The 22308-nt window shown below is 47.9% G+C and overlaps 1 protein-coding gene across 1 annotated transcript in view; it reads left to right on the top strand.

The window, feature by feature from the left end:
• The window catches only part of LOC136404364 (phospholipid-transporting ATPase ABCA3-like), a 152484-nt gene that overhangs the window by 31576 nt on the left and 98600 nt on the right, over positions 1-22308 (top strand). Inside the window, exons 8-9 of the mRNA XM_066383682.1 lie at positions 6589-6762; positions 19453-19634. Coding sequence (XP_066239779.1) covers positions 6589-6762; positions 19453-19634 — 356 coding nt within the window. The remainder of the gene's footprint in view (positions 1-6588; positions 6763-19452; positions 19635-22308) is intronic.

The following is a 22308-nucleotide window of genomic DNA, read 5'->3' as shown; positions in this document are numbered from 1 at the left end:
ACAGCTGACATCAGAGAAATACAAAGGATTATAAGAAAATGATATGAACACATATATGCCAACAAATTGAACAACCTGGGTGAAATGGATTAGTTTCTAGAAACATAATTTTTCCAAAATTGAAGCTGGAAGAATCAGAAAACCTGAATAGACTGATTAGACCTAATATCATTAAGGCAGTTATCAAAAAAACTTCCAGCAAACAAAAGTCCTGGACCAGATGACTTTACAGGTAAATTTACCAAATATTTTAAAAAGAATTTACACCTGTCTTTCTCAAATTATTCCAGAAAATTTAAGCAAGGGAAAACCTTCAAGCACACTGGAAAGAATGTATAATCTGATATTCTGGGATGAAATGTCCTGTAAATATGTATTAAGTCCATTTGGTCTAGTGTGTCATTTAAGACCAATATTTCTTTATTGATTTTCTGTTTGGATGATCTGTCTAAAGCTGTCAGTGGTGTGTTGAGTTCTCCAGGTATGATTGTATTTTTGTCTGCTATTTTTAGATCAGTTAGTAGATGTAATATATTTTAGTGTTCCCTGGTTCAGTGCATATATATGAAGAAGCCTTATGTCTTTTTGGTATAGTGTCCTCTTTATCATTCATTATGAAATGTCCATCTTGTTCTCTTGTTACTTTGTTGTTTTGAAGTCAGCATTGTCAGATATAAGTATGGCTACACTTCCTTTTCTTTGGGTATTATTTGCTTGGAGAATGGTTTTCCAGCCTTTCACTTTGAGTTTATTTTTGTCCTTGCACCGTAGATGTGTCTCTTGAAGGCTGTGTATGGTTGAGTTTTGCTTTTTGATCCAATCTGCTGCTCTGTGCCTCTTGATTGGTGAATTCAGTTCATTTACAGTTAGGGTACTTATTGACACTTGAGGATTTCCTATAGCCGTTTTATGTTTTGTTTTCTGGTAGTTCTGTGTCTCCTTTGGTTCTTTTCTTTTGTGTTTCTGTCAGTTGTTTTTGTTTGATGGTATTTCGTACTTCTTTCCCCTGTTTCTTTTTTTTGAAACTATGTATTTCAGTAGTGGCTTTTTTTTGTAATAGTTTATTAAGAGAAAAATGACCATATGTACAAGAGTCCTTTGTCTTATGAGTGCTTCTGCACTCCACCCTCCTTTGCTGCTACAGATCTTGCTGCTCCTCCCTCCTTTTATGTTATTGTTGTCACAGAAACTTCCTTGTTTTTATTTTAACCTTGTTGGAGCTTTTACTTGTAGTTTTGATTTGTTTTGTTCTTTGTATGTGGTTGAATAACCCCCTTTCGTATTTCCTGCAGTGGGGGTTTTCTGGTAATATATTCCCTCAGCTTCTGTATGTCTGCAAAAGTTTTTATTTCTCCTTCATATTTGAAGGATAACTTTGATGGACATATCGATAGTATTCTTGGCTGGTATTTCTTCTCTTTCAGTACTTTGACTGTTTGGGTCCACTCTCTTCTGGCTGGTAGAGAGTTTGCTGAGAAGTCTGATAATACCCTGATGGGCCTTCCTTTATATGTCATGTTCTTCTTTTCCCTGGCTGCCTTGAGGATTCTTTCTTTATTACTGATTTTTGATAATATTATTATGATATGCCTTGGAATAGGTCTGTTTGGGTTAAGGTAACTTGGCATTCTGATTGCTTCTTGGATTTGAGAATGTAACTCTTTCCACAGGCTTGGGGACTTCTCATCAGTTATTTTTTAAAATAGCCTCTCCATTCCCTTCTCCCTCTCTCTTCTGATATCCCCATTATTCTGATATTGCTCTTTCTGTTGAAGTCAGACAGTTCTCATAGAGCTCTATCGTTCTTTAAATTCATGATTTCCTATCTTCTTTCTGTAGCATCTCTAGTTGCTTGTCTTTGATGTCACTGATTTTTTATTCTCTCTGGCCTGTTTTATTAGCTAAACCTGCCACCTCATTTTTCTTTCTTTTTTAAATTTCATTTAGAAAATTAATTTTATCATGGTGATATTGGTCAGTAAGAGTACATAGGTTTCAGGTAAACATTTCTTCATGTATTGAGTTCTTCATCACTGTTTGTTTTAAGTTTCAGTCTCCTTGGTGAAACACTCCTTTTGTTTATTAATTTGTTTTTTGAACTCATTAAGTTGCCTATTATCTTTATCTCGCATCTCATTGAGTATTTTCAGAACTTCAATTTCTGATTCTCTATTGTTTAACTCCAAGGTTTTCATGTGATTGAACCTGCTTTCTGGAGATTTTTTGTTTTGTTTCTGAACTATGTCTCTTTTTTGTTTAGCCATGGTATTCAATTTCTTCTTCCTTGATGGCATTTGAGAGTGGTAGTATTGTTTATAACTCTAACAAAAATCAACCAGAAAATAAGAAAAATAAAAGTAAACATTACAATGAAATTATAAAAATTTTTAAAAATAATGACAAGTGAAAAAAATCTACAAAAAATAAAGAGCAAAAACAAAGAGAAACAACTATAAGAAAATAAGAATAAAATATATAAAAACTAATTAAAATGAAATTCAATGGAAAAAAAAAAAGATTGTTTTGAGAGATTTTTCTGTTTTCTTCCAGTACTTGGCACCATGTTACAGGTGTTTCTGTGTGAAAACCCAGGGCTGACCTTCACTTAGGTGTTGCTGTAGCAATGATGCAGGCAGGGTGGCAGTCACGGTGGTGGGTGGGGCATGTGGAGAGGGCTTTACAGCTGTAGTAGCAGTGATCCCAGACCTCTGAGCTCTCTGCCCCACGACTCAGCAGACCAGGGGACGAGACGAGGAGCACCTCTGTTTCTCGGGGGAGGGAGCGGCTGCAGAGCTGGCTGTGGGGCCTGTCTCGGCCACGGTCTGTCCCCGTGAGGCGGGGAAATGGGATCTGGGCTGCTGGGGGCTGCACTTTGGTTCTCTCCGTTTCTGTGCAGAGTGCAGGCTGCAGGAGACACAGGAAGGAGCTCTGGCCATGACCCCTCGTTCTGAACCCGCTCTGGTTATCTCCCCTCTGCCCCTCAGTCTCACCACTTCCTTGGCAGAAGGATGACCCCTCGTTCTGAACCCGCTCTGGTTATCTCCCCTCTGCCCCTCAGTCTCACCACTTCCTTGGCAGAAGGATGACCCCTCGTTCTGAACCCGCTCTGGTTATCTCCCCTCTGCCCCTCAGTCTCACCACTTCCTTGGCAGAAGGATGACCCCTCGTTCTGAACCCGCTCTGGTTATCTCCCCTCTGCCCCTCAGTCTCACCACTTCCTTGGCAGAAGGATGACCCCTCGTTCTGAACCCGCTCTGGTTATCTCCCCTCTGCCCCTCAGTCTCACCACTTCCTTGGCAGAAGGATGACCCCTCGTTCTGAACCCGCTCTGGTTATCTCCCCCTCAGTCTCACCACTTCCTTGGCAGAAGGATGACCCCTCGTTCTGAACCCGCTCTGGTTATCTGCCCCTCTGCCCCTCAGTCTCACCACTTCCTTGGCAGAAGGATGACCCCTCGTTCTGAACCCGCTCTGGTTATCTGCCCCTCTGCCCCTCAGTCTCACCACTTCCTTGGCAGAAGGATGACCCCTCGTTCTGAACCCGCTCTGGTTATCTGCCCCTCTGCCCCTCAGTCTCACCACTTCCTTGGCAGAAGGATGACCCCTCGTTCTGAACCCGCTCTGGTTATCTCCCCTCTGCCCCTCAGTCTCACCACTTCCTTGGCAGAAGGAGACCCAGTGATTCCAGGCTTCTCCCCCCTGAAGAGCCCATGCAGAGAAAACCCCAGACAGTCGGGGCTTCTCCTCTCTCTACAGCCCTGCAGACAAAGCCCAGCCTGAGCCTCCCTCCTCTCCAGAGCCCCAGCAGAAAAGAAAATGACCCAGTCTCTCCAGGCTTCCCTTCTTTCTGGAGCCCCAGCGGACGAGAACTCGGGAAGCCCAAGCCTCTCTCCTCGCTGGAGCTGACCGCGAGTGCATCTTCTCTTCCTCCTCCCTTCTCAGACCTTCCCCCCTTAGTCCATTTGGTGTGCAGACCTGTCAGGCAAGCCTGCCAGCCCAGCTGGGGTTGCTTCACTGTGTTATAGCTGCTCAGTCTGTTGACATTTCAAGGGGAGAGATCGGGGGTATCTCTCATGCCCTCAGACTCTGATGTCACCATTCTTCTTTTTCTTAAAGATCTTTTAACATTTCATGTGATAATTGGTTGGGTGTTGATGAACTCCTTCAGCTTTTCCTGTCTGGGAAGCTCTTTACCTGTCCTTCGATTCTCAATGACAGCTTGGCTGCTGGGTAGAGTCATCTCGGTTATAGGTCCTTGCTTTCCACCACTTTGAGTATTTCGTGCCCCTCCCTCCTGGCCTGCAGAGTTTCTGAGAAGTCAGCTGACAGTCTTATGGGAGCTCCCTGGTAGGTAACTAACTCCTTGTCACTTGCTTCTTTTAAGATTCTCTCTTTGTCTTTAATTTTTGGCATTTTAATTATGTTTCTTTGTGAAGGCCTCGTTGGATTCATTTTGTTTGGAACTCTCTGTGCTTCCTGGACTTGTGTGTCTGTTTCCTTCACCAGGTTAGGGAAGCTTCCTGTCATTTTTCTACATAGGTTTTTCATTGTTTTTGTCTTGTCCCTTCCTGGCACCCTCGAGATGAGATTGTTGGTGTGCTTGAAGTTGTGCCACAGGCTCCTCACACTGTCTTTATTTTGGGGTTCTTTTTCTTCTTGCTGCCCTGATAGGGTGGGGTTTTTTTTTTGCTTTCTTATATTCCAAATCACTGATTTGATTATCAGCTTCATCAATTCTACTGTTGATTCCCTGTAAATTATTCTTTATTGTAATTAGTGTATTCTTCATTTCTGACTGGTCCTTTGTATGCTGTTGGAGTTCTCACTGAGTTTACTGAGCATCTTTATAGCCAGTGTTTTCAACTCTGCATCTAGTCGATTGCTTGTCTCCATTTTTATTTGTTCTCTTTTTTTTTTTTTTTGTAGTTTTGTTCTGTTTTCTCATTTGGAACATGTTTTTTCTGTCTCCTCATTTCGGCAGCCTCCCTGGGTTTGTTTCTATGTATCAGGTAGAGCTCTGAGCTTGGTAGAGTGGCTTAATGTAGTGGTCGTCTTGTAGCATCCAGTGGAACAGTCTCCCTGTTCACCTGAGCTGTGCATACAGGTGTGCCCCTCCCATGTGGGCTGTGTGCACCCTCCTGGTGTGTTGATTGCTGAGTGCTGTTGGCTCCGCAATGGGAGGGATACACTGCCAGGCAAAGTGTCCGCATTGAGTGGCTGCAGCCACCTTGGAGGATCAGCTACGCAAGAGCCTGCACCACAGAGCAAGACTTCCTTCAGCTGGGCTCTGATGGCCACTGCTTCTGTCCTTGGCTGTGTCATTTGTGGAGGTGGTTGGGTGGTGCTTCAACATCCTCTGAAGCTATCCACTGGGTGCCCTGGCTCCGGAGCCTCAGGATGTGCAGGACAAGATCAGCCACTGCCTGTGTTCTGCTGGGGTCACTTGTCATGAGCTACAAAGCCATCTGCAGATGGTTGCTACTTGTGCTGGTCTTCAAGGTACCCCAGAGAGGCCCAGCTATGAACCAAGGCCAGCAGCCCTGAGTGGTTGTCCTGGGACCACTTAACAAGAGCTATGAGGCCCAGCAAGGCCAGATGCTGCTGCTTTGAGAAATATTAGGAAAGTCTGCCACAATGAGTTATGACGGAACATTTGTACGGAAAAGCCACTGGAAACAGCTTTGGTGTGCCTGCAACTGGGGTGGGGCTGAGTCTCAGGAAATCTCCAGGGCAAGGTCAACAGGGATAGCCAGGTCGATGAGACTCAGATACGGTGCCTGCCGGCTGGTCTGAGGCAGAAGGGCTCAGCAAAGCCACAGTGGCCTCGGCCACACTTCCGTCTGTGAGAAATGTGGCCCTCACCTTCCATGTGTCCTTCAAGCCTGCCAAGCTGCTGCCCCCGCACAGGAGCTCAGAGGAGTAATTCTTGGGAAGGCCCTGCATGGTCCTTTTAGGGGGAACCCCTGGGACTCCAGCAGCCCTCGACTCACTCAGCCAAAATTCCCTCTGGTTTTTACTAACAGAAGTGATGGGACGGCTCTTCCGGCACTGGAACCCTGAGCTGGGGGGCCTGGTGTGGGGCTGGGACCCCTTGCTCCTCAGGGGGGACCTCTACAGCTGAGACACCCCTCCCGATGTTTGTCCACCACAGGTGGGAGTGGGGCCAGCCTGTTACACGTTTGCGCCCCTCCCACCAATCGGGATGTGACTTCTTCATATTCTCAGTTGTAGGATTGACAGTTGTTCGATAGTTTAGTTGTAATTTTGATGTGGTTTTGGGAGGGTGTAAGTATGCCATTTACCTATGTTGCCATCTTAACTGGAAGCCCTAAATGACTAAATATTTATATTTATCACATGTGTTAAATATCTTATACATTAACACACCCTATACTTAATGCAGTTATTCAACACATATTTACTGAGCACGTACAATGTATCAGACACTGGTGATACAACGGTAGAAAAAAAATTTTCTTCCTTCATACAGCTTGCATTCTGTTACTGTAGCATGGCATAAAAAGTTTTCTGTAACTCACCATTTTGCATATTGTTTTATACTGACTTACACTTTCCTTCTTCTCCGCAGTCCATTTAGCTGCTTCTGTTGGAAGCTTCCTATTTTTTGCCAGTTTTTTCCCATTTAACTCCATTAGTCAAAACTATGGATGTATAACCCTCACGACCAAGGTGGCTGCCTGTCTCAGCTCAAATGTTGCACTGGCACTGGGTGTTAATCTTCTGATGAAGCTGGAAATAAAAGGTAAGTGTTTGCCTTGAAAGTTTTGCCTTTGCTATTTGATTCCTAGAATGGTAGAACAAGGCGGCGTGGTAAAGAGGTAAGAAATGTAATAAGAGTTATTTATCCCCTGATTTTTTATTTACTGTAAAGGCAATTATGTGAACTGTCAAAAAATCAATCAGAAATGTGAAAAATTAAGTGTTCCCATCTCTTCACATTAAAGCCCCAGTTATACTCTCAAAATCATTTTAAACCTTATAACCTACAAATTGCTGTATTTACTTTATGCTATATATTCAATATTTATATTAGACCTCTTCCCACATAGGTAAGTGTTTTTTATCCAAAGTTGTATAATATTCCATTGTGAAGAAGTACTATAATTAACTGGTTCTCTATCAATGCACATTTGAGTGGTTTCCAATTTTTTGCTGTTACCCACAAGAATATACATATTATATTTGCTCATGCAGTGTACATACTAATACAAATACATTCCTAGATATAAAAATGCTATCTTTTGATGTGTTTTTAACAATTTTAATTGCTATTATGACACCTTTCAAAAAGAGATAAATAGCACATGAGTTTTTCTACATTCTTTCCAATAATATAGTACACTACTCTCATTTTAAAAACAAATATAGCTTCTTTATTTCCTATCACTAATATTCCTCCAAACTCCACACTACTGGGCTGAAGAAAACCAATGTAATATAAGTTTACCCAGTGATTTATTCATGTTCTTATGGGTGTATCAACCTTTCAGACATCTCTCTTCTCCTTCAAGATGATATGTGTGGAGAGGGGAATTTATGAATCTCTTGTGGTGAATGAAAATGGGAGCCTCAGACGTATTTGGATCGGGACCTTTTGCGTCTGTGGTGGAGTACCCTCCAGAGCTGAGGTGTATTTATTTATGTGTGGCCCATGTGGCACCATGTCCGTCTGAGAATGTACCTTGTCTGTCAGAAGTGTGATTCTGGCTGCGTTCCTCTGCCGTGGCCAGGCCCTCTCTGAGACTCTGGCCTTCACACTTAGAAATTTCTGCAAGCTCTGGCGTTTAAGACATGAGAAGCCCGTTGTCCCACCTCAGGTCCTGACTGTGCCAGTACCCATGCCACCATCGCACAGTTTGGGAATTACACATGAGCCCACCCAAGTGGCTGCCGGAGTTTCCCTGAAATGGAAAACCTAGGATCCATGTACCTGTTCTGTCTCTTTCCTTTGCCAGTTTTTTCCCATTTAATTCATTTCTTACTTGGGGAGAGGAGGATGCCTTTCTTCTTTGTCTTTCTAGAATGGACTTCCTTTCCAAAATTTGTATTGTTAGCTTCCTTAATTTAATGTAATCATTTGTCAGTCTTTTCCAAAAAATCCTTTTAGACTCGGAGTCATAAAGATAATAATCTTATAATTTCTTCTAAAATTTATGTATTTTTATTTTTACATTTGGGTTTTCAATAAACATAGAGTTGATACTTCTGTTTGTTATAAGGTAAGAACTTAATTATTTATTTTCATGACATTCATTTATTGGATAGTTTGTTCTTTACTGGTTTCTGATTCCACCTTGTTTTCCATCATTTCCATATGTGCATGGGTCTGTTTCTGGTATTCTTTTCTGCTCTGTTGATTTTTCCAGTCTGGTTTTGTGTCCCTGCCATGTCTTTGCTCATCATTGCTTTATAACAAGGCTCAGTGTTTGCTAGTCTTGCACCCACACCTTGTTCCCTAGTCACTCCTGTCCCTGTGCTCTCCACCTGAACTTCAGGTCACTCCTGTCACTCCTGTCACCGTGCTCTCCACCTGAACTTCAGGTCACTCCTGTCACTCCTGTCACTGTGCTCTCCACCTGAACTTCAGGTCACTCCTGTCACTCCTGTCACTGTGCTCTCTACCTGAACTTCAGGTCACTCCTGTCACTCCTGTCACTGTGCTCTCCACCTGAACTTCAGGTCACTCCTGTCACCGTGCTCTCCACCTGAACTTCAGGTCACTCCTGTCACTCCTGTCCCTGTGCTCTCCACCTGAACTTCAGGTCACTCCTGTCACTCCTGTCCCTGTGCTCTCCACCTGAACTTCAGGTCACTCCTGTCACCGTGCTCTCCACCTGAACTTCAGGTCACTCCTGTCCCTGTGCTCTCCACCTGAACTTCAGGTCACTCCTGTCCCTGTGCTCTCCACCTGAGCTTCAGGTCACTCCTGTCACTCCTGTCACCGTGCTCTCCATCTGAACTTCAGGTCACTCCTGTCCCTGTGCTCTCCACCTGAACTTCAGGTCACTCCTGTCACTCCTGTCACCGTGCTCTCCACCTGAACTTCAGATCACTCCTGTCTGTGCTCTCCACCTGAACTTCAGGTCACTCCTGTCCCTGTGCTCTCCACCTGAACTTCAGGTCACTCCTGTCACTCCTGTCACCGTGCTCTCCACCTGAACTTCAGATCACTCCTGTCTGTGCTCTCCACCTGAACTTCAGGTCACTCCTGTCACCGTGCTCTCCACCTGAACTTCAGGTCACTCCTGTCCCTGTGCTCTCCACCTGAACTTCAGGTCACTCCTGTCCCTGTGCTCTCCACCTGAGCTTCAGGTCACTCCTGTCACTCCTGTCACCGTGCTCTCCACCTGAACTTCAGGTCACTCCTGTCCCTGTGCTCTCCACCTGAACTTCAGGTCACTCCTGTCACTCCTGTCACCGTGCTCTCCACCTGAACTTCAGGTCACTCCTGTCACTCCTGTCACCGTGCTCTCCACCTGAACTTCAGGTCACTCCTGTCACTCCTGTCCCTGTGCTCTCCACCTGAACTTCAGATCACTCCTGTCTGTGCTCTCCACCTGAGCTTCAGGTCACTCCTGTCCCTGTGCTCTCCACCTGAACTTCAGGTCACTCCTGTCACCGTGCTCTCCACCTGAACTTCAGGTCACTCCTGTCACTGTGCTCTCCACCTGAACTTCAGGTCACTCCTGTCACTCCTGTCACCGTGCTCTCCACCTGAACTTCAGGTCACTCCTGTCACTCCTGTCACCGTGCTCTCCACCTGAACTTCAGGTCACTCCTGTCACTCCTGTCACTGTGCTCTCCACCTGAACTTCAGGTCACTCCTGTCACTCCTGTCACTGTGCTCTCCACCTGAACTTCAGGTCACTCCTGTCACTCCTGTCACTGTGCTCTCCACCTGAGCTTCAGGTCACTCCTGTCTCTGTGCTCTCCACCTGAACTTCAGGTCACTCCTGTCCCTGTGCTCTCCACCTGAGCTTCAGGTCACTCCTGTCCCTGTGCTCTCCACCTGAACTTCAGGTCACTCCTGTCACTCCTGTCACTGTGCTCTCCACCTGAACTTCAGGTCACTCCTGTCACTCCTGTCACTGTGCTCTCCACCTGAACTTCAGGTCACTCCTGTCACTCCTGTCACTGTGCTCTCCACCTGAACTTCAGGTCACTCCTGTCACTCCTGTCACTGTGCTCTCCACCTGAGCTTCAGGTCACTCCTGTCCCTGTGCTCTCCACCTGAACTTCAGGTCACTCCTGTCACCGTGCTCTCCACCTGAACTTCAGGTCACTCCTGTCCCTGTGCTCTCCACCTGAACTTCAGGTCACTCCTGTCACCGTGCTCTCCACCTGAGCTTCAGGTCACTCCTGTCCCTGTGCTCTCCACCTGAACTTCAGGTCACTCCTGTCACTCCTGTCACCGTGCTCTCCACCTGAACTTCAGGTCACTCCTGTCCCTGTGCTCTCCACCTGAACTTCAGGTCACTCCTGTCCCTGTGCTCTCCACCTGAACTTCAGGTCACTCCTGTCACTCCTGTCACCGTGCTCTCCACCTGAACTTCAGGTCTCTCCTGTCCCTGTGCTCTCCACCTGAACTTCAGGTCACTCCTGTCCCTGTGCTCTCCACCTGAGCTTCAGGTCACTCCGGTCACTCCTGTCACTGTGCTCTCCACCTGAGCTTCAGGTCACTCCTGTCACTGTGCTCTCCACCTGAGCTTCAGGTCACTCCTGTCACCGTGCTCTCCACCTGAACTTCAGGTCACTCCTGTCACCGTGCTCTCCACCTGAACTTCAGGTCACTCCTGTCCCTGTGCTCTCCACCTGAACTTCAGGTCACTCCTGTCCCTGTGCTCTCCACCTGAACTTCAGGTCACTCCTGTCCCTGTGCTCTCCACCTGAACTTCAGATCACTCCTGTCCCTGTGCTCTCCACCTGAACTTCAGGTCACTCCTGTCACTCCTGTCACTGTGCTCTCCACCTGAACTTCAGGTCACTCCTGTCCCTGTGCTCTCCACCTGAACTTCAGGTCACTCCTGTCCCTGTGCTCTCCACCTGAGCTTCAGGTCACTCCTGTCCCTATGCTCTCCACCTGAACTTCAGGTCACTCCTGTCCCTGTGCTCTCCACCTGAACTTCAGGTCACTCCTGTCCCTGTGCTCTCCACCTGAGCTTCAGGTCACTCCTGTCCCTGTGCTCTCCACCTGAACTTCAGGTCACTCCTGTCCCTGTGCTCTCCACCTGAACTTCAGGTCACTCCTGTCCCTGTGCTCTCCACCTGAACTTCAGGTCACTCCTGTCCCTGTGCTCTCCACCTGAGCTTCAGGTCACTCCTGTCCCTGTGCTCTCCACCTGAACTTCAGGTCACTCCTGTCCCTGTGCTCTCCACCTGAACTTCAGGTCACTCCTGTCCCTGTGCTCTCCACCTGAGCTTCAGGTCACTCCTGTCACTCCTGTCACTGTGCTCTCCACCTGAGCTTCAGGTCACTCCTGTCACTGTGCTCTCCACCTGAGCTTCAGGTCACTCCTGTCACCGTGCTCTCCACCTGAACTTCAGGTCACTCCTGTCACCGTGCTCTCCACCTGAACTTCAGGTCACTCCTGTCCCTGTGCTCTCCACCTGAGCTTCAGGTCACTCCTGTCACCGTGCTCTCCACCTGAACTACAGGTCACTCCTGTCCCTGTGCTCTCCACCTGAACTTCAGGTCACTCCTGTCCCTGTGCTCTCCACCTGAACTTCAGATCACTCCTGTCCCTGTGCTCTCCACCTGAACTTCAGGTCACTCCTGTCACTCCTGTCACCGTGCTCTCCACCTGAACTTCAGGTCACTCCTGTCCCTGTGCTCTCCACCTGAGCTTCAGGTCACTCCTGTCACCGTGCTCTCCACCTGAACTTCAGGTCACTCCTGTCCCTGTGCTCTCCACCTGAGCTTCAGGTCACTCCTGTCCCTGTGCTCTCCTCCTGAACTTCAGGTCACTCCTGTCACTCCTGTCACTGTGCTCTCCACCTGAACTTCAGGTCACTCCTGTCACTCCTGTCCCTGTGCTCTCCTCCTGAACTTCAGGTCACTCCTGTCCCTGTGCTCTCCACCTGAACTTCAGGTCACTCCTGTCACTCCTGTCCCTGTGCTCTCCACCTGAACTTCAGGTCACTCCTGTCACTGTGCTCTCCACCTGAGCTTCAGGTCACTCCTGTCACTGTGCTCTCCACCTGAACTTCAGGTCACTCCTGTCACTCCTGTCCCTGTGCTCTCCACCTGAACTTCAGGTCACTCCTGTCCCTGTGCTCTCCACCTGAACTTCAGGTCACTCCTGTCCCTGTGCTCTCCACCTGAACTTCAGGTCACTCCTGTCCCTGTGCTCTCCACCTGAACTTCAGGTCACTCCTGTCACTGTGCTCTCCACCTGAGCTTCAGATCACTCCTGTCACTGTGCTCTCCACCTGAACTTCAGGTCACTCCTGTCCCTGTGCTCTCCACCTGAGCTTCAGGTCACTCCTGTCACCGTGCTCTCCACCTGAACTTCAGGTCACTCCTGTCCCTGTGCTCTCCACCTGAACTTCAGGTCACTCCTGTCCCTGTGCTCTCCACCTGAACTTCAGATCACTCCTGTCCCTGTGCTCTCCACCTGAACTTCAGGTCACTCCTGTCACTCCTGTCACCGTGCTCTCCACCTGAACTTCAGGTCACTCCTGTCCCTGTGCTCTCCACCTGAGCTTCAGGTCACTCCTGTCACCGTGCTCTCCACCTGAACTTCAGGTCACTCCTGTCCCTGTGCTCTCCACCTGAGCTTCAGGTCACTCCTGTCCCTGTGCTCTGCTCCTGAACTTCAGGTCACTCCTGTCACTCCTGTCACTGTGCTCTCCACCTGAACTTCAGGTCACTCCTGTCACTCCTGTCCCTGTGCTCTCCTCCTGAACTTCAGGTCACTCCTGTCCCTGTGCTCTCCACCTGAACTTCAGGTCACTCCTGTCACTCCTGTCCCTGTGCTCTCCACCTGAGCTTCAGGTCACTCCTGTCACTCCTGTCACCGTGCTCTCCACCTGAACTTCAGGTCACTCCTGTCCCTGTGCTCTCCACCTGAGCTTCAGGTCACTCCTGTCACCGTGCTCTCCACCTGAACTTCAGGTCACTCCTGTCCCTGTGCTCTCCACCTGAGCTTCAGGTCACTCCTGTCCCTGTGCTCTCCTCCTGAACTTCAGGTCACTCCTGTCACTCCTGTCACTGTGCTCTCCACCTGAACTTCAGGTCACTCCTGTCACTCCTGTCCCTGTGCTCTCCTCCTGAACTTCAGGTCACTCCTGTCCCTGTGCTCTCCACCTGAACTTCAGGTCACTCCTGTCACTCCTGTCCCTGTGCTCTCCACCTGAACTTCAGATCACTCCTGTCACCGTGCTCTCCACCTGAGCTTCAGGTCACTCCTGTCCCTGTGCTCTCCACCTGAACTTCAGATCACTCCTGTCACCGTGCTCTCCACCTGAACTTCAGGTCACTCCTGTCACTGTGCTCTCCACCTGAGCTTCAGGTCACTCCTGTCACTGTGCTCTCCACCTGAGCTTCAGGTCACTCCTGTCACTCCTGTCCCTGTGCTCTCCACCTGAACTTCAGGTCACTCCTGTCCCTGTGCTCTCCACCTGAACTTCAGGTCACTCCTGTCCCTGTGCTCTCCACCTGAACTTCAGGTCACTCCTGTCCCTGTGCTCTCCACCTGAGCTTCAGGTCACTCCTGTCACTGTGCTCTCCACCTGAGCTTCAGGTCACTCCTGTCACTGTGCTCTCCACCTGAGCTTCAGGTCACTCCTGTCACTCCTGTCACCGTGCTCTCCACCTGAGCTTCAGGTCACTCCTGTCCCTGTGCTCTCCACCTGAACTTCAGGTCACTCCTGTCACTGTGCTCTCCACCTGAACTTCAAGGTCACTCCTGTCACTGTGCTCTCCACCTGAACTTCAGGTCACTCCTGTCACCGTGCTCTCCACCTGAACTTCAGGTCACTCCTGTCACTGTGCTCTCCTCCTGAACTTCAGGTCACTCCTGTCACTCCTGTCCCTGTGCTCTCCTCCTGAACTTCAGGTCACTCCTGTCCCTGTGCTCTCCACCTGAACTTCAGGTCACTCCTGTCACTCCTGTCACTGTGCTCTCCACCTGAACTTCAGATCACTCCTGTCACTGTGCTCTCCACCTGAGCTTCAGGTCACTCCTGTCACTCCTGTCACCGTGCTCTCCACCTGAGCTTCAGGTCACTCCTGTCCCTGTGCTCTCCACCTGAACTTCAGGTCACTCCTGTCACTGTGCTCTCCACCTGAACTTCAAGGTCACTCCTGTCACTGTGCTCTCCACCTGAACTTCAGGTCACTCCTGTCACCGTGCTCTCCACCTGAACTTCAGGTCACTCCTGTCACTGTGCTCTCCTCCTGAACTTCAGGTCACTCCTGTCACTGTGCTCTCCACCTGAGCTTCAGGTCACTCCTGTCCCTGTGCTCTCCACCTGAACTTCAGGTCACTCCTGTCACTGTGCTCTCCACCTGAACTTCAGGTCACTCCTGTCCCTGTGCTCTCCACCTGAACTTCAGGTCACTCCTGTCACTCCTGTCCCTGTGCTCTCCACCTGAACTTCAGGTCACTCCTGTCACTGTGCTCTCCACCTCAGCTTCAGGTCACTCCTGTCACTGTGCTCTCCACCTGAACTTCAGGTCACTCCTGTCACTGTGCTCTCCTCCTGAACTTCAGGTCACTCCTGTCACTGTGCTCTCCACCTGAGCTTCAGGTCACTCCTGTCCCTGTGCTCTCCACCTGAACTTCAGGTCACTCCTGTCACTGTGCTCTCCACCTGAACTTCAGGTCACTCCTGTCACTCCTGTCCCTGTGCTCTCCACCTGAACTTCAGGTCACTCCTGTCACTCCTGTCACCGTGCTCTCCACCTGAACTTCAGGTCACTCCTGTCCCTGTGCTCTCCACCTGAGCTTCAGGTCACTCCTGTCACCGTGCTCTCCACCTGAACTTCAGGTCACTCCTGTCCCTGTGCTCTCCACCTGAGCTTCAGGTCACTCCTGTCCCTGTGCTCTCCTCCTGAACTTCAGGTCACTCCTGTCACTCCTGTCACTGTGCTCTCCACCTGAACTTCAGGTCACTCCTGTCACTCCTGTCCCTGTGCTCTCCTCCTGAACTTCAGGTCACTCCTGTCCCTGTGCTCTCCACCTGAACTTCAGGTCACTCCTGTCACTCCTGTCCCTGTGCTCTCCACCTGAGCTTCAGGTCACTCCTGTCACTCCTGTCACCGTGCTCTCCACCTGAACTTCAGGTCACTCCTGTCCCTGTGCTCTCCACCTGAGCTTCAGGTCACTCCTGTCACCGTGCTCTCCACCTGAACTTCAGGTCACTCCTGTCCCTGTGCTCTCCACCTGAGCTTCAGGTCACTCCTGTCCCTGTACTCTCCTCCTGAACTTCAGGTCACTCCTGTCACTCCTGTCACTGTGCTCTCCACCTGAACTTCAGGTCACTCCTGTCACTCCTGTCCCTGTGCTCTCCTCCTGAACTTCAGGTCACTCCTGTCCCTGTGCTCTCCACCTGAACTTCAGGTCACTCCTGTCACTCCTGTCCCTGTGCTCTCCACCTGAACTTCAGGTCACTCTTGTCACCGTGCTCTCCACCTGAGCTTCAGGTCACTCCTGTCCCTGTGCTCTCCACCTGAACTTCAGATCACTCCTGTCACCGTGCTCTCCACCTGAACTTCAGGTCACTCCTGTCACTGTGCTCTCCACCTGAGCTTCAGGTCACTCCTGTCACTGTGCTCTCCACCTGAGCTTCAGGTCACTCCTGTCACTCCTGTCCCTGTGCTCTCCACCTGAACTTCAGGTCACTCCTGTCCCTGTGCTCTCCACCTGAACTTCAGGTCACTCCTGTCCCTGTGCTCTCCACCTGAACTTCAGGTCACTCCTGTCCCTGTGCTCTCCACCTGAGCTTCAGGTCACTCCTGTCACTGTGCTCTCCACCTGAACTTCAGATCACTCCTGTCACTGTGCTCTCCACCTGAGCTTCAGGTCACTCCTGTCACTCCTGTCACCGTGCTCTCCACCTGAGCTTCAGGTCACTCCTGTCACTGTGCTCTCCACCTGAACTTCAAGGTCACTCCTGTCACTGTGCTCTCCACCTGAACTTCAGGTCACTCCTGTCACCGTGCTCTCCACCTGAACTTCAGGTCACTCCTGTCACTGTGCTCTCCTCCTGAACTTCAGGTCACTCCTGTCACTGTGCTCTCCACCTGAACTTCAGGTCACTCCTGTCACTCCTGTCCCTGTGCTCTCCACCTGAACTTCAGGTCACTCCTGTCACTCCTGTCCCTGTGCTCTCCACCTGAACTTCAGGTCACTCCTGTCACTGTGCTCTCCACCTGAGCTTCAGGTCACTCCTGTCACTGTGCTCTCCACCTGAACTTCAGGTCACTCCTGTCACTGTGCTCTCCACCTGAGCTTCAGGTCACTCCTGTCCCTGTGCTGTCCACCTGAGCTTCAGGTCACTCCTGTCCCTGTGCTCTCCACCTGAACTTCAGGTCACTCCTGTCACCGTGCTCTCCACCTGAACTTCTGGTCACTCCTGTCACCGTGCTCTCCACCTGAACTTCAGGTCACTCCTGTCACTGTGCTCTCCTCCTGAACTTCAGGTCACTCCTGTCACTGTGCTCTCCACCTGAACTTCAGGTCACTCCTGTCACTCCTGTCCCTGTGCTCTCCACCTGAACTTCAGGTCACTCCTGTCACTCCTGTCCCTGTGCTCTCCACCTGAACTTCAGGTCACTCCTGTCACTGTGCTCTCCACCTGAGCTTCAGGTCACTCCTGTCACTGTGCTCTCCACCTGAACTTCAGGTCACTCCTGTCACTGTGCTCTCCACCTGAGCTTCAGGTCACTCCTGTCCCTGTGCTGTCCACCTGAGCTTCAGGTCACTCCTGTCCCTGTGCTCTCCACCTGAACTTCAGGTCACTCCTGTCACCGTGCTCTCCACCTGAACTTCAGGTCACTCCTGTCACTCCTGTCACTGTGCTCTCCACCTGAACTTCAGGTCACTCCTGTCACTCCTGTCACTGTGCTCTCCACCTGAACTTCAGGTCACTCCTGTCACTGTGCTCTCCACCTGAACTTCAGGTCACTCCTGTCACTCCTGTCACTGTGCTCTCCACCTGAGCTTCAGGTCACTCCTGTCCCTGTGCTCTCCACCTGAACTTCAGGTCACTCCTGTCCCTGTGCTCTCCACCTGAGCTTCAGGTCACTCCTGTCCCTGTGCTCTCCACCTGAGCTTCAGGTCACTCCTGTCACTCCTGTCACTGTGCTCTCCACCTGAACTTCAGGTCACTCCTGTCACTCCTGTCACTGTGCTCTCCACCTGAGCTTCAGGTCACTCCTGTCCCTGTGCTCTCCACCTGAGCTTCAGGTCACTCCTGTCCCTGTGCTCTCCACCTGAACTTCAGGTCACTCCTGTCACCGTGCTCTCCACCTGAGCTTCAGGTCACTCCTGTCCCTGTGCTCTCCACCTGAACTTCAGGTCACTCCTGTCACTCCTGTCACTGTGCTCTCCACCTGAACTTCAGGTCACTCCTGTCACCGTGCTCTCCACCTGAACTTCAGGTCACTCCTGTCACTGTGCTCTCCACCTGAACTTCAGGTCACTCCTGTCACCGTGCTCTCCACCTGAACTTCAGGTCACTCCTGTCACTGTGCTCTCCACCTGAGCTTCAGATCACTCCTGTCACCGTGCTCTCCACCTGAGCTTCAGGTCACTCCTGTCCCTGTGCTCTCCACCTGAACTTCAGGTCACTCCTGTCACCGTGCTCTCCACCTGAACTTCAGGTCACTCCTGTCCCTGTGCTCTCCACCTGAACTTCAGGTCACTCCTGTCACTCCTGTCACTGTGCTCTCCACCTGAACTTCAGGTCACTCCTGTCACTCCTGTCCCTGTGCTCTCCACCTGAACTTCAGGTCACTCCTGTCACCGTGCTCTCCACCTGAACTTCAGGTCACTCCTGTCACTGTGCTCTCCACCTGAACATCAGGTCACTCCTGTCACCGTGCTCTCCACCTGAGCTTCAGGTCACTCCTGTCCCTGTGCTCTCCACCTGAGCTTCAGATGACTTGATAAGTCTTGTTGGGATTTAGTAAGAATTTTGTTGCACTTACTGATGAATGAGGAAGATTGAGGATACTAAATTTTCTAATCTATGAACAAAAACCTAATTCCAATGAGGATCCAATTAGAAGACTGTAACATAACTTATTTATGGATACTTTATACATGAGGCATTAAAAATTCACTAAAATTTATTTAAATATGGGATTTTCATTGTACATCCTGCAACAAAATGTATAATTTTACTTTTCTAATTGAGTTATTTTTGCCAGATTCTTTCATTTTATTATTTAGTTACTGTGTCTTTTTTATATTGCTTATTTTCTCTTTCAGGGACTCCTATTGTGTTTGGGTGGACAATTTCTCAAGTTAGTGTAGGCTTTCTGAAATTTATAGTCTACCTTTTTTTTCCTGGGGTTTCTAGTTTGCTCTTCACTGCCTCAAATGGCTTTTATTTTGAAAATCATCGCTTCCTGAACATTCTTCTGAAGGTGCTGGTCTACAGGAAAGCTGGTCTACAGGGTCCACAGGCCCCTGTTGAAGGAAGGACAAGTCACACGGGCTGTTGTCCTCTTCACGTCTTGCTCTTTGCACCAGGAGCTTCCTGGAGGCCTGCCTGCTTTTCAGCTGTGCTGCACCCTGCCTGGAAATAGAGGAGTTGCAGTAAAGGCTGCTTGTCCTCTTTCAACAGCTTCCTCTTTCCATTTTCATCACTCTGCTTGGTAGTCAGCATTTATCTCTGTTACTGTTGAATTTTTTTCCAAATTTGTATATCTTGATGGTTATTTCAGTGGGAATTTAGTATGAGGGATAAAGTAGAAGGATGGGATCTAGTAGATCCACTTTTTTCTTGACATTTTTGTTATTGTTTATTTTTATTTCAGTTGTTGACTTTGTTTCAATCATTTATGTTTATTTTTATACATATCTCTCTTTATTGAGTTTATTAGAGAGACACTGGTCAACAGGATTATACAGGTTTCAGGTGCACAGTTCCATAGCACATCATCTGTACACTGCACTGCGTGTTCACCACTCCAGGTCAAGTCTCCCTCCATCACCATCTGTCCCCCCGTTACTCTCCTCCACCTCCCCCAGCCCTCCCCAGCAGTCATCACACGGGCGCTTCTATCCATGATTTGGAAGGGGAGGAGGAAAGAAACCAATGTTATTACGTATTCCATTATTTTCTAAGATGACCTTTATACTAGGGTATCAACATATAGATAATTCACAGTGGCAAAATTTAGAGTATCAACAATCTTTTTTCTTTGTTGTTTCAGCCACAGAGCTTCTATCAATGGTAAATATCTCCTTTTTTATTTCAGAAATTGGTGCTAAGTGGGATAACCTTTGGACACCAGCCACCATAGAGGATAACCTCACATTTGGCTATATTATAGGAATGCTTTTACTTGATGCTTTGTTATACGGCCTTGTGGCCTGGTATATAGAAACTGTCTTTCCGGGAGTGTACGGCGTGTCCCAACCATGGTATTTCTTTCTCATGGTGAGTTCTCGCGCTTCTGTTACTGTGAAAGGTCACAGTTCTTATTAGTATTTAGGATCAGATAGAAAGGTCTGGTGCAGAATCACTTTCATCTGTATCCCAGCCATGCAGAAATGCCAGCCATTTCAGAATATGCCCGAGGCCTTCCACATGTGCAGTTGCACATATCTGTGGATGAGACACTGAAAATTCCCACATCAGGAGGTATGGGTGCTTGGACACTTCCACGGTCACGTGGCACACAGTGAGTGGGTTTTATTGGAAAATAACGAAACCTAAATGTCTCTGCACAGTTTGTTCCTAACTCGCTTACTACGTGACAGTGTCTTAGATCCTAGTGAGGAGAGTCCCCATGTCTGTGTTCTCAGCACCAGCTTCTCCTCAGTGCTAGACCAGCGTACCTAGAAGAGAACCTCTGCCTTCCGCCCTCCGTGCACCTGACCACTGCTGGACGAAGACACAGAGAAGACACTCAGACCAAGTGTAATAAGTTACATTCACTGTGGCCTGTTTTTAGTAATTCTCTGTGTCCCTGCTTCTTGAATACTATTTTAAAATACATTTTTTTCTTGCTTCTAAATCCCAGGGATTCAAATCATACACATATTTGCTGAAAAATATAATCCTGGAAAGTATGCTGTAGCTTTCTCCATCTCACAAAGGATTTTCAAGTCTTTTTAGAGCCTGGTTTCTGTTTTTTCACATCTAAGTTGTAATTCAGATGAAATTACTATAACTTTAAACCATTTCCAAGTGAAAAATTCAGTGTCATTTAGTACATTTACACAGCACATATCTATTTCCAAAACATTTTCATCACCCAAAATAAAATCCTGTGTCAATTAGGAAGTCACATCTTATTTTTTCCTGTCCGAAGCCCTTAGCAACCACTAATCAATTAGATTTCTTTTTACATGAATTTACCTGTTCCAGATATTTTATAGAAACAGAATCATTCAGTAGGTGACTGGTTGTGTCTGGCTTCTCTCACTGAACACAGTGTTCTTGCAGTTTGCCCGTCTTATAGTATCAATATGTCCCAGTGCTTCCTTCTTCTAGGTCGCTAAACAGTGTTCCAGTGTACGCAAGTAAAACAACTCCTTTATCCATCTGTAGTGTAACATACAGGACACCTCTTGTCTATCTGAATAGTTCTGCTATGAATATTTCAGTACAGGTATTTGTTTGAACCCCTGTTTTAATTCTTCTGGGACTATACCTAGAACTGGAATTGTAATCCATATGGTAACTTCATTTCATTGTTTCAGGAACCACAGTGCCTGTATCGTTGTACATTCCCACAAGCAGTAGACCAGCGTTCCAACCTCTACCTGTCCTTACAAGCATTATTATTCCTTTTATTACAGCCATTTTTGTGGGCATAGAGCGGTATCTTGGGGTTTTGATTTGCATTTCCCTAATGACTAGTGATGCTGAGATATTTTTGTGTACATATAACAATATGTAAATATTCTTTGTTTTAAATTATATTTAGAAAATTAAATTTAACAGTTGTGCCCATTTTTTAATTTGGTTGTCTTTTCATATATTTTGGACACTAGACCCTTATCATATGCATGATTTTAAGTATTTTCTTCCATTCTGTGGACTGTTTTTTTTCGTTCTCTTTGATAGTATCCTTTCATGCACAGATTTTTTTTCATCTTTATTAAATCTAATCAATTTCCATTTGTTGTTTGTGAACTTGGTATCATATCTAAAGCACCAATGTCAAATCCAAGGTCATGAAGATCTACCCGTATGTTTTATTCTAACTGTTTGGTGGTTTTATATCTTATATTTCAATCCTTGATCAATTGCGAGTAAATTTTACCCACTGTTATGTAAGGATCCAGCTTCATTCTTCTGCGTGTGAACACCTGGTTGCCCCAGCACCACTGTTTCAGAAGGCGCCCCCTTCCCCCCAGAGGTCTTAGCAGGCTTGGTGAAGACCAGCAGATCTTAGCAGGCTTGGTGAAGACCAGCTGCACAGACGCAGGGCTTTATTTCTGAACCACGGTTTCATGCCATTGGCCTGGACGTCTGCCTTCCAGCCTGGGCCGCGTGGTTTTGATTACTGTGGTTCTATAAGTTTTGAAATCTGAAAGTGAGTCCTCCAACTTTATTATTCCTTTTCAAGATTGTTTTGACTATTAGTGGGCCCTAGCAGTTCCATGTAAACTTGAGGATCAGCTTCTTATTTCTGCAACAATGACCCCTGGAGTTTTTACAGGGATTACCCTGAGTCTGTGGATTACTTTACTTGTATTATTACCATATGATAAATACTGTCTTTCAGTCCATGCGTTTTCTATTTATATGTCATCTTTACACTATGTAAGCAAGGTTTTATAGTTTTATTGTGTGAGCCTTTCATTTCTTTATTCCTACTTACTTCACTGTTTTGTATGCTGTTATAATGAAATTGTTAATTTTCTTTTTGGATAGTTCATTGCTGGTGTATAAAAACACAGCTGACTTTTGCATGTTTATCATGTACCCTGCATCTTTGGTGGACTTGTGAACTAGCTCTGGTAGTACGTGGGGGGTGGGTGTTCATTGGGCTTTTCTGTATATAAACTACAGGCGTTATGTCATCTTCAAATATAGGTAGCTTCACTTCTCCCTTTGCAGTCTGGCTGCTTTTTGCCTCCTTGCTCTGGCTGATACCCCC

Source organism: Saccopteryx leptura, chromosome 4 (assembly GCF_036850995.1).
Source record: "Saccopteryx leptura isolate mSacLep1 chromosome 4, mSacLep1_pri_phased_curated, whole genome shotgun sequence".
Taxonomy (NCBI): domain Eukaryota; kingdom Metazoa; phylum Chordata; class Mammalia; order Chiroptera; family Emballonuridae; genus Saccopteryx; species Saccopteryx leptura.
Note: the sequence above shows the minus strand (reverse complement) of the source record. Positions and strands in the feature narration are given on the sequence as shown.